This window comes from Argopecten irradians, chromosome 15 (genome assembly GCF_041381155.1).
Source record: "Argopecten irradians isolate NY chromosome 15, Ai_NY, whole genome shotgun sequence".
Taxonomy (NCBI): domain Eukaryota; kingdom Metazoa; phylum Mollusca; class Bivalvia; order Pectinida; family Pectinidae; genus Argopecten; species Argopecten irradians.
Window position 1 is genome coordinate 34,015,353 of NC_091148.1, and position 17,178 is coordinate 34,032,530.

The following is a 17,178-nucleotide window of genomic DNA, read 5'->3' on the forward strand; positions in this document are numbered from 1 at the left end:
CATGATATTTCAAGATATGCATGGGGGAATAATTCTGTTAATTTTTTGTGACAATATAGCTGTGTTGTATATTTCCAACGTCTGTGCTGTTATGGTAATGGTAATTGTCGCCTCTACAAGGAAGTTGTTGTATTAATTAGCATTATGTATTAAAATGTATAATGCGGAGAGTAACAGGCACATCAGATATTCTTTAAATACAGGAAGTCCTCACTTTTATGTGGCCATCATGTTATGACAGTGAAAACTATCGAAATTCAGTCCTGTCCTAACCAAGGTGCTTTTGTGTTTAAAGCAAAGATTAGCAAACTCTTGTCGTGTATTAAAATTTGAACGTAACCTCATTTCCAAATGAAACAGTTCATGAAAAGATTGTTCAAAATAAAATGTAAACCATCAAAAGTCTTTATACTCTACCGTAATTTAAGATGAAAATGATATCGGGGACAGGAAGTTAAACTCTTGATTTGATGCAGTGTGGGATACATTGAGATGATATTCGCACTTTCATATATTCTCATTTCCAAAAAACATTTACAAGTACTTTAAACAGATCCCCTTACAGTACTATAATTTATAGTCGTCAATTTTATAGGTTTTTAAGTTTTTGGCAAACTTTGTAACATTTGAACGTTTTACTGCGAGTCGTAGTGATTTGGAGGCCGTCGTAACGAATGGGAGAAGATGAACTCTGAACGTATATCGCCTCACTCCCCTGGGAATAGTAATGACCTGATCTATATCCCAGATCGGTAACAGATCTTACAGATATCTGTCCAGTGGTGGCGAAAAAAACATTACTCGAAGAGATGTCAAATTAAAGTCTTACCGAGTCGCCATAATTTGCAAGATAACATTTCATCTTTTCAGGACTCAATTTGTTCCAAGATTTAGGCTTTAAACCTTCGTAAATATTGGCATTTTATTTCGCAATGTTAAACGCTGTGCTGACTTTGACTAAAGTAATCGTAAGGGATAGCATTTCAGCGGGAAAAAAAGATTAGCATACACATAGGAACGTGACAAGGATAAAGCGTGGATTACTTCTTATCGAAATCATTCCTAGGGGTTTATGAGGGGATTTGTAATCGCTTTTGCCGAAGAGTTCAGATGTAAAGGGGATTAAGCAGGAAGAAATGTGTAACAATCCATTTCTTTGTACGTTTTTTTCATGTGGAAAAGTGCATATTGTCGTGGAAATCTAGCTTTAAGTAAACACTGTGTGCTTAGGGATATGGGATTGGGGTTTCGTATAAGATCAAACTATAAAATGACAATAAACTCTAACAAAACTAGACAGATTCTGTCACAAGATTAATAATGGAAAGTTTTCCCTAAAATGGATGAATATAATATTACTATAGCTTTGATATGAAGTTTGATGTTGGGAGATCAGTTTAAGAAAAACCAATTCTATCTTATCGGTGTAGCCTGTTACAGAAAACATACAAGGCTTTATTTTTCACTGGATTTCCGTTTAGTTACACAACCCTCACCCTGGCCAATTCTTCAGCAGGATCACTGGTTGATATTATTTAATATTAATTAAGTTTTCTAAAACACTAATACTGTCTTCCTCTTTTACATTTCGGAATTTGATATAAAGTTCTCTTTATTGATTTAAGGTTTTGCCCTTCAACTAAACTTCAAAACTAAACACAAATACTGCCGATTTCCATGTAAAACAGTAATAAAACTGTTTGATCAGGTTTCATGGTAAACAGAATTTTGAAAGTTTGTTAGATCCTCATTAATTGGACATGACCTTATTTGGGAAGGTCACCTGACAGACTTACTCTCCATAATTATACGTACAGGATAAAGGTGTTAAGTTTTAGTTCGAACAAGGCCAGGCTTGTTCACATTCTCAGACCAAAATATGTTTTAATATAATTTATTTCATTTCTGATGCTCATAAGTGGCTCTGACATCCCAAATGATATAAATTTTAATTAACTTAATCAGCGTTGAACGGAAACATACAACCCAGACTCACTTCAGCGGATGCATTAAGAATTATGCACCGGGAAAAAATACGATAATTGGTGAAGGAGGAATCAAGGAATGATTCCGTAATATAAGTTTAAAGATGAAGAAACTAAGCACCCAGAATTAGAAATTATTCACTCAAATTATAGGAGAACGCATGAGAAACTTGGAATGACATATGGAAAATATAGAATTATGGGATTGAAGCACTTGAGTAATTACTAGCAAGATGTTTGTTACCGGGAGTTTGGGTATCGGGAAACATAGTTTAAGTCATACAGGACTTAAATTGTCACTTATATGAAGCGGTTTGTACCCCGTCCTGCTTCTCTATCTCAGCCATTGATCTGTTAATGAAACGAATCTATTGGACGGTTTGGTAACCGGTGGGAGGGGGAGGAGAGAAGGGAGACAGGGCAACATATGTCTGTGGGTGGTTTCCTATAGAAAGCTAGATTCTAGAAAAGATAGACATTTTTTTATTCATGATTTAAACTCGACCTGTTTGAAGAAGTTAATGAATAAGTTTATTAACGTTGATTTTAATTGTCGTTTTATCACCGTAAGAAGCGTGATTATTGCTGTAGGAAATAATTTTAATTATCAGAATATTAATGTGTTTTCATGGTATATTTCTTCATAGTGGTCGATCCTACATCAAATTTTATGCTTTTATCATTTATGGTTTTAGGAGAAACCATATTATTAGCAGGTGACCAAAATATTTTGAGGAAATTGTTAATGTTGCAAAATTAATTGATTGGTAAAATTCATGTCTTATTGCGAGATTAAATTTCGTCGTGCACCGTGTGTGACCTTTCAGGTGTAACTGGTAGAAGAAATTAAATCATTAAGTATATATTTGTTATTTTCATATATAATATAACAAAATGATATTAGTGGAAAATTTTGGACTCAAACTTGTGATTTTACTGTAAAGTAAGCAAACTGCAAAAGTTTTGTTTGTCTGATATGCAATGTTCACATATAAAGAATTTACTTGCATGCAGCTTTCTTAGAACGTATCACTGCAAATTCAAAATGGCAAGATATTTAAATTTTGAAATTGTAATAAAAACTTTAAAGTTTGAGAGAAAAATACTCTTTTACATGTGACTCTTGGATAGAATATCCCTATCCTTCATATCTACATATGAAAATGTCTTTTATATTGTTCTTAGGTGATAGTAGTGTCTTATTCAGTCAATCTAGAGGATTTTATTTTATGATTTCAGGTACCAAGTCTTTACCGGTACATTGTATTATAGAGCAGACGACCGGTGCCGTGAACTTTGACAGTCCCGAGTGTGGAGCCAATAGTTCAGTGGAGCTGGACTCGTACGCGATATTGCCCAGTACGACACTTTTCGGAGAGGTTGTAAGAACGGCTCTCATCAAACTGGGTTACAATGCTGCGGAGGCCATCACTGCTAAAGGTACGACAGACGGTATTAATAATTAATATGACAAATATGAAAATTTTCAAAAATAAATCATGATATAAAGAAATGCAAAGAGTACTCAGATATAGTAAAAATGTTAATTTCACAAACAGTTCAGATGTTGTGACTTTCCATCATGAGCTTAAGTTCAAATCCCACACTGTAGGTTTACCTCCTGGGTCCAGTTGTTCAAAATGTGATTATGCTAATCATAGTTTAAAAGCAATTTCTGCCAATACAAATTTTACAAAAGTAAAGATCCAATCATACAATTTGCAGCAATTGAAAAATGAAAATATCACTAATCATGTGAGTAAGCTGAACATCGTTTGAACAACCGGGCCCTGGTACTCCGGCCACACCATAGCTGTCAACATCTGTATAAAACCAAACCTCAATCATAGAAATATTTCAAAATGGAAAGAAACTATCAATGAATGAAATGCTAAATAAATAATCTCATGCCAAATCAAACTCTTCAGTGATCTTTAAAAACAAACTTCTAAGAAGTAAAAGTCGTGGAATTGAAGTTTTCAATATTGTTTACTTTGAATGAAATTGAAAGTAGATCTGACATCCTATTAACAGCCAGTCTGTAAATGAGTCGGAGATTTCTTACTTAAGTGGAATTCAATCATGTATTTAAATGACGGGAAAGGCAGCCCATACATAAGTGGTAGGGTTTACAAGGCAATGGCAAAAAGCTGCAGTCTTAGGCATTCAGACGAAATATTGGTAAATCGCAATTTTGATCGCTTTTAAATTGAAAAGACGAAATTATACATTAAATATTTATGAAAAATATTTGTAAATCAACGCTTTGATCATTTGCGTTATTTCTGACATTTACACATCAAGAAAAGCCCTCATAGTTAGACATTTCTCATCAATTTGGCTAAGTTCTCTTTTGATCTGTATATTTAGTTTTAGTAAAATTCATTAGGGTATTAAAACGCTGATGAGAAATATTGTAATCGCTGTTTTCATCAAGCTGAAATTTTGCAGTGGTTTTAACAGTATAGACGAGAATACTGGTAAATCGCGATATACATCAATGTTGTTTTCAACAGGTGCTGTACAAATAAAGAATTGGCGACCTTTGACCTTCGAAGTAATCACCAATGACGACAAGGCAACCTTAGAGGATATTTGGGGAGAACTGACACAGGTAGCGACTCTACGGATACGCCTAAGCAGGTAAGTTCAAAGGTCAAAGTTCAGGATTGAAGAGTCAAATAAATAAAAAATAAAAATTTGGAGGAATCCTAATTAGTTCATGCATTAAATTAGATGATATGAATTTATTGAAGACAAAACTTTAAGCTCTGAATTTCATGAGTTGATGTAATGATCAGTCAGCTTGGGTATTTGATATATATTTTTATTGACTCTTTGACAAAGAACGACGAACATATCTATTCTGCTTTTATTTATCATTAATATGGGTTCATTTGATTTCACTTTGTGGGAGTTTATCACCAATACCTAACAAAAGTGTGTACGATTCTTTCACCAAATGGTTTTAAGGGAGACAACCCTCACTAAATATCGCGAAAATATTTATTTGTTTCAATTAGTCAAAATCATTTCATTTATGATTTTTGTTTTATTATTTGGACGGAAATTAATGTCAACCATTTAAGAATAAAGTGTATTTTCCGGCAATTGTGTGGGTATTGTCTATTAATAGATAACAAGAACGTAGTTTTTAGTTCCGATTTTTAAACGATCTGCGCACATTTTGGTTTGAACTTTCCAGCCAATCAAAGTTGAGCTCGACTGATGAAGTGAAGAGTAAATTACTACAACTTCTCCTCACCCAATCGCACGGGCTTCTTCTCACTTCAGGGTGTCCAATTGAAAAGGTAAGTTACCTCCCTTACACTGTCTCTTTTGTCATTAATTCTGAATTATGTCCAAAAAATATATAATATTTATATCAATATGGTAATTCAAAATTATATTTATAAAAATAAAAATTTCTCTTTAACTCAAATTTATTGCTTAATATCTACTAAAAATAAGTATCAACTTTTATCAAATTTATTCAAACTGAAAATTTTACAGAAAATCAAAAAACATTGATAGTGTTTTGTTTGTTGACTCTGCCATGGTAGTATTGTTTGTGTTTTGTATTTTGCAGTCTCTACTCTCTTCCATCTCTAAGGGCGACACCCTGTCCAGTCTTCCTCACGACGTGCGCTGCGCATTCGATAAATGGTACGATGAACAAGTAGAGAAAGCCAAAAAGTCTCAGGAGCAGAACAGTACGCCGGAAGATCTCCGTACCTCAGAGAAGACACTTAATGGTACCATCAACGGTACGATAGCGCACGAAAATCACTACAATAACAGTCCAGCCAATCATAGTCCTCCTCTCACTTCTCTTTCGGGTCTCAATCACGGCAAAACTAGGATGCGCACATCTTTCGATCCGGAACATGAAATTCCTCGTCTTCAGAAATGGTTTGCAGAGTGCCAGCACCCCACACGGGAGCAAATGATAAGGTTCCTGGAGGAGTTAAATATGCTGGAATCTCGTAAAGGACGACGGCCATTAGATCTCACTAATATTATCTACTGGTTCAAAAACGCAAGGGCGGCTCACCGCAGGGCCTCTAGAAACTACGATGATAACTCTTTTGAAATGGAGGAGGGAATGGAGAACAGTCCAGTTGCTGTAGATCGTAACGTTCCCTACTTACCCAATAAAAACGCTGTGTATATTGTCCCCTACCCTTATCATGGTCCCTTCATGTCACATGACTCGTCACATGACCAGTCCAAAGAGCCATGTGACTTGTCCCAATCACGGCGGCCAGTGTCTAGTCCGGATATAAAGAAGGAGAAGGATGTTAGTGACAATAAGTCGGAGAGTGCTGAGGAGGACATGGAAGTGATGGAAACCATGGAAACGCACCTGGAGAAATCACCAATCAGTATAAAGGAAGAGAAACAAGAATTAGGTGAGGTTGAGTGTGTGACTGACCTTATAAAGGGGGTCAAGGACGATGTAGATCGAGTAAGTACAGGGGAACGTGAGGCTCCACAGTCCAACGGCATGCACATGTCAGATTCGGAAGATGAGGACGACATGGAATCAGATTATGATGAACAATCAAATGAGGATTCAGAATCTAGTCATAAACTTTCTTCTTTATCCTACAAAAAAGACTACTCCGAGGGCGACTACCTCAGTAATCATATCTCGCGGATGCCGTCGACACCGACCAGCGGACTCCATCAGCCTCTTCACATCCCCCATTTCCCTCACCCTCTAGCCATGCACTACTTTCCAATGAATACTCACTTCATGGCGCAGCAGTCGGCGGCAGCCCGACTCCATCAACATCAGCATCAGCAGCAACAGCATCCTCATCACAAAACAAGCCCAGGTAACGCTCATCGTAAACGACGCACACGTGTCTTCATTGATCCAATGACGGAGATCCCCAAACTGGAGAAGTGGTTTACAGAGGACACGCACCCGTCATCATACATGATTGATAAATACTGCGAAGACCTCAATCGGTCGGAATATCGGCAAAAGTTTCCCAAACTAGAACCAAAAAATGTACAGTTGTGGTTTAAAAACCACCGCGCTAAAGTCAAACGTATGAGAGTGTCTACTCATTTAGAATGATTCCCGTTACTAATTGTTATTTGTATTGACCTCTGACCCCTGTTTTGATTGGCCAGACAAATCCAGCTTGCTCGATTGTTTTCTGTTGGTTTGTATACTGTGCTGTCATCAGCTTACATGTCCCTGTTTACATTCAGACTGTGCTGCATTGTCACACTCTCTTCGTGTTCTACCAGAACTGAATTTATATGCTATATATTAAGTATATTCAGAATTTCTTCATTCCTTCTGCCTTTTTCTTTCTCTGAAATTATTCAAAGAAGTTTTTACTTTTGAATCATCTTATCCACAAGTGTTTTAATTTCAAAGGCCTTTTTCTGGAAAATGTATATTTATTGTAATGAAAGATTGAGAACTAATAGAACATTCATAGTAAATATGAACATAATAGAATATATTATATGGGTTAATGTTGAACACAGTGGACGCAGACAGGGATGTGACAGCTAAAGACAGCCATATGTATATATTGGATTCTCGTTGTTTTGTCTCATAATTTGACCAAAGGGAGAGAGTTATCTCCCTTTTTAATTGTTTATGTGTTTATTTGTCTGTTACCATAGCAACATTTGGAAAGTGTTCGTACTGTGATAATATTTTTGTATTTATATTTTCTGAATCCGAAATGGCAATATGATGCAACATATTCACAAGTTTGAAGTGATTTCAATCTGATTAGAATTGGTGGACTCAGATTGCATTAGGCTACTTTAATTACGACGTTCATATAAATATGTTTTAATTAAGGAATTTAAGTAGTTAAAACATAAGCAACCTTCTGGTTTGAGAAGCTGTAGAAATAGATATATGATCCATATTCTCCTAGCTTTACCTGTGGATATCAATAATTACATTGTTAATTTTGTATAAAGATTCATTCTGCATAACATAGATTAGTGATAGTCTACATGCTTTAATCAATATGAGGATTGCAATGTTACCAGGGAAACAGGGAACATAACCCAAGGCCCAATGGTAGTGTTGTATGTAACTCAAAATCAAGTGTCAGTAATAGCTTGTAATTCTAAAAATCTCTAGCATTATATGTCGCTGCAGTTGTCCACCATTGAAGGTAAATGTATCTATGTGTCCAGCATTACACTAAATATTACTCATTTTACAAATTACCTCTACATGTATAATCTATTTTAGCAAAAATAGCGTTTTGAATGATAGATGTTATAATTAATGAATATATCATGAGTCATCAGAAAGTCAGAAAATACCAAACTGTCTCCTTCACAAATTTTACCTGTATGTCTTCTGTTTGATATGGAATGTGTTTTGACACATTAGTAAAGAAATTGTCTTTTATTAATTCTTTTTAAATCCCATATGATTCAACTATGTCAGATTTTCATAATGTGTTCATTTTCATAAGGGGAGATAATGCCAGTTTTAAGGGGAGATAATCCGGTAGAGACTCTACCTTATGTTTAACTATTTCTAAGGAGATATGTAACCAAACAGCATTCCTACTATAATAGATTATTGATCTTTTTATACTTCAGATTTTTATTTTTTCTCTTTTTAATTTTGACGACCCTAAAAGTTTTAGTGGTATGATTCATTTTAATTTGTTATTGATAATTCTGAGTTAAAGAGAAGTATCTTTACATTGCATGCAGGATTTGTCTGGTTGTACTTGTTAGAATCTATAGCATTGACCACATTAGTTTATATAATTGTTACAACTTCAGAATTTGTTTTTATTGTCGACAAGCATTAGGAAAATTAAGAAAAAAACGGTGTCATAATTTTAATTTGATAATGATTTGGACATAATAACAGATAATGCTTTGAAAATTAGTGACATTTATTTTGCATTTTAAGGAAAATGGTTGTGTATGTGGATTACAAACATTATCATCATTATAAACTTTGTGCTTTTGGGTTGTTTCCATAAATAGATGACCTCTGATCTTGATGGAGGTGACCTTGACCCCTAATAATTATGCATTAACATTGTTAATCTCAGGTGTAGACAGGAATACATCTTTGTGAAATGGTTTGTATTCTGACACTTATGTATGTACATTTGATTAATATCGGCCGTACATACAAAGAACGTTAAGATTAATACCTCATTCTACTAGATTTAAAAATTACTTTAAATTTCTCCATATAATTCATGGTTGAGGTATTGTTTGCTTCACTTCGATTCATTTTTCAACAAAGTTTTAATTCTCATTTGAGCACTTGTTTGTGGGTTTTGAAATAAGTTTTTGTTTGAAACACTGCCACATTCTTATACAATTGTTGAATATATTTTGCAAATAATTAATTCGAACGCAATATATACTGATCTAAAATTATGAAAATTTAGATGTCTACCTTGTTAATGACCTTGAAATGACATTTTATGATCATCAACCTGGACTATGATTAATCAATTATGATAATTGTCCAGTCTTCAAAGAATTTTAAAATTTCATTCTTGAATTATCAAAATTTAAAACAAAGTTTCTGTGTTACATTTTAATGAAACCAAAAATAAAAGTATTAAAAGATTTTCCAAAGATTTGAAATTCTATTTACATGGAAAATTAACAAGTACGAATCAACAGTTACTGACACAGTGCAAACCCCGCTGATGGAAGGCATTGTACTGTAGCAATAAATCCTTTGTTGTGTAATTATATATAGACAATTATAGTGCTATTTAGTTTAGTTAAGACACTGTTTAACTCATCCACCCCTGAAGACACATTTAGACTCTTCTAAATCAAAGACTAGACCAGTCCATTATGGATTACAGGGGTGAATGAGTTTAGTATAAACTGAGTATGACCATATTTTGTACTGACTATGCAATTTTACTGCTGTTTGGTTTGTCAGTTATGTTATGTTATTTGCCGTTATCATTGACAATGACTATTTCTGCATCTTTTCCTTAGTTATTGACCTTTTTTTTTTTGTGAAATTACTTTTTGTTGTTGTATGATTTGTGTGGACAAAACAAAGTAGAACTCTTTGGTGCCATTGGTATACTGTGTCAATGTTCTTTGTAACAAGGTCTGTCATTGGACAATGTAAAAATATTTACGCAATTTTATTGTTGGATTATGATAAAATTCATCATCCTTGTAAAAGTGGCTACCATTGGTTAAACATGATTACACAATTTTATTGAATGTTCAGATTTTTTAAAAGATAATTGTTGAAATTGTTAAATGAAAAGTTTTGATATATTCATGGCTCTGATTTAGACATTCTGTTTATCTCTCCCGAATTTACATTTTGATTTTTTGTTTTCCTCAAATTTTGATCTTGGTGCTAGGTTTAATTTTGTCCCATTTTTGTTTTCTTACTTTTTATGTTAAAAATGATATTAGTTGATTTTAATTCAGTCAAAATATGTTCCTTCTTGTAAATTAAATCATTTTCATTTGATTTTACAAACAACTACACAAGTGTAGTCTTTATTTTCCCCTACTTCTAATCTAAGAGATATTTTTCACATCGTAACAGGCCTTCATTAATTTAGTCCTATAATTTCATATGGTCATCAGCATTGCAATTATCTCCATATTTAGCAGTCAGCATTAATGGAATGACCATATTTGGTCATCTGCTTCAGTAGTGTAACTCCATCAGGTATTTGACATTATAACCATACTTAGCAAGCAGCATTTGTTCAAGACTTGATTGTTTCCGCCAACAATTTATCCATATTCAATATTATAAGCAATATTATTTAATAACATCGACTCATTCAGAAATGCAAAGCTACGATACCAAATCTGAAATATGTATGCAAATGTATAAGTATGAATTGCTAGGTTCAGACAGACATGTTTGATATTTAGATATTCCTAGGTTGGTTTATAATGTTGTGGTGTGACCCAATATTGACAATGTGACACTCTTGTGTCTCGTTCTTTTGTTTTGTGGAAGTATTCCTATATTTATGACAATGTTTGTTTTTTTTTGGAAATGAAACATATATTATTGACAAAGGATGGTTATCAACCATCCGCCGTGGGCTTCAGCAATTAATTCCTTATTTGTATATATTGAAAGTATAAACGGCTAACGCAGGTGACCCCCTCCAATATTTTTTGGAATATAACAATGTGAGTATTCCCTATCTATGTCACATTTTATTATGCAGTCGTATATTTATATAATAGAGTTATCTCCCTTCCCCAATTTACATGACAAGATAGTTTAATTGCATGAAAACTTTTACTGACGAACTAATTAAAAATGATTTTGGTATAGAACCGAAAAAATTACTTGTGAAATTGGAAATTATTACTTATAGTCATATTATAGGGAAAAAGCAGTACAGTGTAGTTTTGTTTCAGTAGCATAACTTATACTAATAAGAAAATGTTGATACTTAATTTTAAGTAGTTAACAATGTTAGAAATAAACTCCATTTTAACTTACTATTTGTTGATAAGTGGAGGTAACTCTTGAAATTTATCGATACAAATGTTCATCAAAGTTGTGGACTGACAATTAAGGCGCATGTTCAGCAGAGTTGTGAATTCATGAATTCATTTTGTCATGCTGGAGAACAACTAGACCCTAAACTTTTAGCATTCCTCATGGGTTTTATTCTTGTCTCCATTCCATCTTAAGGTGATAGAAAATACAAAGAAACATCTGGTTATGGTTGAACTTTATAATTGATTAAACAGTCAATTTGAGATTTCTGTTTCCGTCGCATCTATTTTGGTTTACCATTGATAGCGTTGTCATTAAGTTAAAATTTTTGTTTTGAAGAAAAAATTAGTGAAGTTTATTGGTGCTAAAAATTTGCAGGCTACTGGGTTTTATTAATGTAAAAATCAAAAAATAAATATATTGATTAAACTAATGCAGGCATTATTAGATCTTTTAAAAAAAAATATTTGTTAAATATAGCATATTAACTTATTAATCGCTACAATTTCTTACTGGACTTTTCCAGTCATTGAACTGGAAGAGTCTAAATGTATTTACAGGGGTGAATGTGAGACACCAGACAAAAGTTCCATTATACTGTGTGATACCTGTAATAAGTTCATTGCTTTCTGAATTGTCTCCATTAAATTGTGCAATAATTTTGAAATTTTACTGTTTTTTGATGTTTTGGAATTTTGACTTAATTTCTTAAAAGTTAGTTAAATTTGTCAAAGCCGTTGTTCTGTATTGTTAGACATATTTTGGAAGCTCTTAATTTTTCTTTTTATTTAGAAAACTATATACACTAATATACTAGATTAAGCAAAATGTGCTTTGTTCTTCATAAGATCCAGAATTCTTAATATTCTAAAGTTACCCTTTACTGTAATAATTCGAAAATATTGCCAAATTATCAAGTGCTGGAATCACTTGGTTTTAACCTTTTTTATGTTTTTGAGTTATTAAAAAACATACAAAATGATTGTGAAATTATTTTATGTATATTTTAAGCAACTTTATCCTTTGACTTGAAATTCAATTAACCGCTAACACTTTTTAATAAACACTAGCCAAATTATGCAATAGAAGTTTTATTGATAATTCATTTTTGTTAATTATATGTAAAGTGATGAGGGAGGTAATTGTTATGATGTGTTAATTATACAAATTACTAATTTACATAAATTGTGTGGAATGATAGATTTTAGATACATGTATGTCATTTCAGAGTTATCTGCCCTTTAATAAGAGTAGATAACTCTGCCTGTTCGAGAATTATTAACTTCAAACGTCTTGGTGTACTGGTCTTAGTTTTAAATTTAGAAAATTCTTCATCATGGTTAATTTCATATAGATATTTTTTTTTAACAAACTAAAGATAGTTATTAGCATCCTGAGTTTTCATAGCTTAAAATCAAAAACATTTCATCGATATTACGATGTGTTCTTATATTTATGCCACTGTTGATAGTTGGTGGCCAAGTTGTAGAGTGCTTGAGACTTTGTAACTTTTTTTGTCTAGAAATTTACAAATACATGTAACGATTTGATGAATTTATTTTGTCAAAATAAAGATTTGAAAAAGGAAAATAATGATTTAGATCGTCATAAAAAAACTGATATAAATGTGATACGTACAAATCATCATTAGAAGTAGTGATATAGAAAATCTGGTAAATATTTTGTCTGTGCCGTAACACTATTATACAGACTCCCCCTACAGCACCAGCTACTACAATGTTGAACTACTCTTATATATGTACCGTAGATATTATAGCCTTCGATTTAACAATGTCTATTAGAGTCAGCCCAGCACACAAGTAGGATATATACAGTAAATCATTACCGCCCCGGGTCACTTATACAGATATTTACAGTAAATCATTACCGCCCCGGGTCACTTATACAGATATTTACAGTAGATAGAAATGTAAAATGTCATTCTCATCACTTTGTCAGAAATACTAGATTGTTTTTGTATGAATACTCCATACTTGAATTAGATTACTCATTGCTAGATTATTTAGTTTACCTATGTGACAAATGTGTAATCATGACGAAATTCTGGATATTTTGTGAAGTGTTGATAAACATCTTATTACAACAACAGGACCAATATATTTCACTACGTCTAGGATATTTACCATCAAGGAGTCTAACCCATTGTCTTTCAATAGAAAGTGTTATGCAAAAGTATACCCCTAACCCTGTATACTGCCTCCTGACCATCTCAATTACCCCCCCCCCTCCATACCTCCCCCTCCTCCTCCCTCTAGGTTTCCAATGTTACTTGCCTAGATATGATGATACTCTGTCTCCACAAACTCCGTATAAATATTTGGTAACCCTTTAGTTTACCTTCACAATCCCGACCCATAAGTTTAAAATAGGCTACCTCTAATTAGTATACCTTATCACTACCACATCAACCCAATCTAACACCCCTCACCCCCTTAACCCCCCCCCCCCCCCCCCCCCACACACCCCTATCCCTCTCCCACCCCCATTTTTCTATCCATCCATTCATTCCCTCCTCTAACCTACAGAATTGTGAATATACTCATACCTCATACCTTGCCAAACTGTACTTAGTTCCTCCCAACATTAGACAGCCTCAAGTCTTAGACTGTCTTCAATTTTGACCTTTTAGGTAATCACATCATATACTCAATTGTAAACTACTTTTGATTGACTAAGTAAAATCTGCAGTCCAGAATAGTTTCACGATTCTAGTGTCTTGAATAGAGGGTTCCCTGATTGCCCCTAAACCCTGTGTCCACTTCTACCCTTATTTGTACCCCCTGGGGTCAACACCGCCACCAAACCCTAAAGTTTACAGGGCAAATCACTGATAGTGCTGATAGAATGTATAAAATATATGGTTCTAAATTATTGGGTTGAAGCAATTTCAAAACGATTGCCGCCCTTGAATGATTGATTTAGTTAATGTACATATAGGATACAGTAATTATAACTTTAAAAGACATATTTATGACCTGTTTACAGACTTACCTCCCCTTAGTGTAAACAGCATTGGTCTTGATCACTGGTCACATTTGACCTTTGACTTATCTGTTGACCTGTGACCTATGAGCATTATTTGTATATGATATATATGACAATCTGTTAACACAGAGAATGTTTTAAGATATTTTTGTGTCAAATTGTTTGGGTATGAAAAAGGTCAAACCTTTCAATGTATGGGTGGGAAAAAATGTACATGTACATAATTTATGTAAGTATTTAGATTAAAGATAATTTAGAAAATAAGACTAATGGATATATTTATCCATATTGATATTGTGACCAGAAAATTTCCTCATTGGTTAACAGTTTGAATGAATAACCAATCACAGCTGGTGTTTTAAAAGCAAATACATCTTTTCCTAGCCAATCACAAGTTATCTCTTTCTTTTTGAAGAAAAAGATGAAATTGTATGGATTTTAATGTATTTTGACATTATAAATGGTTATGTTTTGAACTGCTCTGGAATGAGGATATTTATCTAGTAGACTGTAATGATAAATTGTATCTTTGCCCACCTCTGTAGGGTTACAAAATTATTTTCTTTAAAGACTTCAGCGAGTTTTACAGTATCAAACTCCTAGCAGAAACATATTGACATCATTGGTACAGGGGCTTGCACACATTCTCAACTCAATTTATACTGTAGTAAATATATTCTGTGAGGTTGCATGAGAAATGTGTTCAGTCCCTGTTGCCATAGTTACTATATTATAACCTGGTTGCTATGGTATTTGACTACGGTTGCCTTGGTGATGACAAGCAGTAGAACTGTTTTACTGTAACACTACTGACAATATGTGATATAAATGTGAAGATAATATATACCAGTGTGGAGTGTAGTTAATCATGGCTCGCTCTTTGTAAAATTGATATCACACAGGATGCATGCCGATCAGAATTTAATAACATCAAGGGTGGCCTTGAAAGTTTACCTCAAAAATCACTGATTCAACACAATATGTATACATTCATATATGGTAGAAGCAGTCTAATGGAAATTGCAGATACTGTTAGGTAGATAATTAATTTCCATTTTGTTGAAATGTTCTGGACCAGTAGGAACTGTTTAAATCAATGTATATGTAGTCAGTAAGTTTTGATTTTACCAGAATTGTCATTTGTTTAACATAAGTAGTATGTAGGTTGTAGTGAGATCACTATCTACCATTGTCATTAGGTTTTATTTCTCATCGAGCATGGATTAGTACAATCATACTGTGGTGTCATGGTAACTGATCGTTGTCATGGTAAACGATTGTTGTCGCGATGTTTATCAGTAGTTATTATAAAGCCATGCAATTCTAGCAATATTTGATTGTTTTAGATGCTGTTTAACTGTTTACTTTGTAGACGAATCCTGTGTAGGGTTCAGTACAGAAGAGATTATAAACGATATTTTACATGGTATTTATGTTATCATCGTTTAATGGTAAATTATTGGAAATCAGGTGTTTCATCTTTAATGCCAAAAGTTATTGTTCTGATATGCAATAAAATCTTGTCATGGTTAAGATAAATTTGTGTTGTGTGTTTTTTCTGCAGAGTTTTCCTCCCATAAATAATTAGCACACCTGAAATTATCTCTCTTACAACGAATAAGCCTTACCTGTATTAATTGATGGTTTGTCAGCTGTCAATCAAGCCACACATGACTTGGTGTATGCTCTGACATTTGCTCCGACACTGAAGGAATTCACAAGTGTGTGAGAATGAAGCATGGCTAGATACCGTCTGGTGATTGGTCTTGTACAGTGACGTGGAAGAATCTTTCCGTGGAGTGTGACAACAAAATCACAACCCGAGGGGTAAATCGTGAACGTCTAACTGGAGGTTCACTGAGGGTTGGACATTCCTGTATCTCCCCCAACAGTTGTGATTTCGTTGTTGTACACTTGAGGTAGAGAATGATTGTTTTCTCCCACATATTAAGAAAAGATCAACTTGAAGTCAAAGAAGAATATGACCATAACCACATGTCAAAATTGATGATGTTATTTACAATGTATGTCATGGTGACGTAGACTGAATTCATGACGTCGAAATATGCCCTTCCCTACGGGATAGACAGAAATCTAGCATCTTATACACGAAAGAGGGTTATCTCCCTTATAAACACCAGGCTCGCATACAAATGAGGATACCAGAGCATCCATTTTGAAACTAACAAACTATTTTCGTAACAACATGGATACCACTGATGGCACAACCACTCAAAAAATGTCATTCCATCAACTTAGTGTATTGTGCATTTGAAAGGAGAAAGGTTACATTTAATTTACTAAAAGAATTTAAATTGTGCACAAATGGCGTAATACAGTTTTCAGACAAAGAAAATGCTTGCTTTCCTAACATATAAATCTGAAGAGTTTCAATTTCTTCAGGCTTACATAGAAAATGAGGGTTGTCTCCCTTACAGATATCAGACTTACATACAAATGAGGGTTGTCTCCCTTACAGACATCATACTTACATACAAATGAGGGTTGTCTCCCTTACATGCATCAGGCTTACATACCCATGAGGATCGTCTCCCTTACAGACATCAGACTTAGATACCAATGAGGCTTGTCTCCCTTACAGACCTCAGACTTACATACAAATGGGGGTTGTCTCCCCTACATATATCAGACTTACATACAAATGAGGGTTGTCTCCCTTACAGACATCAGACTTACATACTA

General features: G+C 33.8%; 1 protein-coding gene across 1 annotated transcript in view; it reads left to right on the forward strand.

Moving 5' to 3' along the window:
* Positions 1–16,014, forward strand: part of LOC138309535 (homeobox protein dve-1-like) — a 61,528-nt gene extending 45,514 nt beyond the window's left edge. Inside the window, exons 3-6 of the mRNA XM_069250766.1 lie at positions 3,225–3,425; positions 4,502–4,628; positions 5,191–5,296; positions 5,575–16,014. Coding sequence (XP_069106867.1) covers positions 3,225–3,425; positions 4,502–4,628; positions 5,191–5,296; positions 5,575–7,074 — 1,934 coding nt within the window. The 3' untranslated portion in view covers positions 7,075–16,014. The remainder of the gene's footprint in view (positions 1–3,224; positions 3,426–4,501; positions 4,629–5,190; positions 5,297–5,574) is intronic.
* The last annotated feature ends 1,164 nt before the right edge of the window (positions 16,015–17,178 follow it).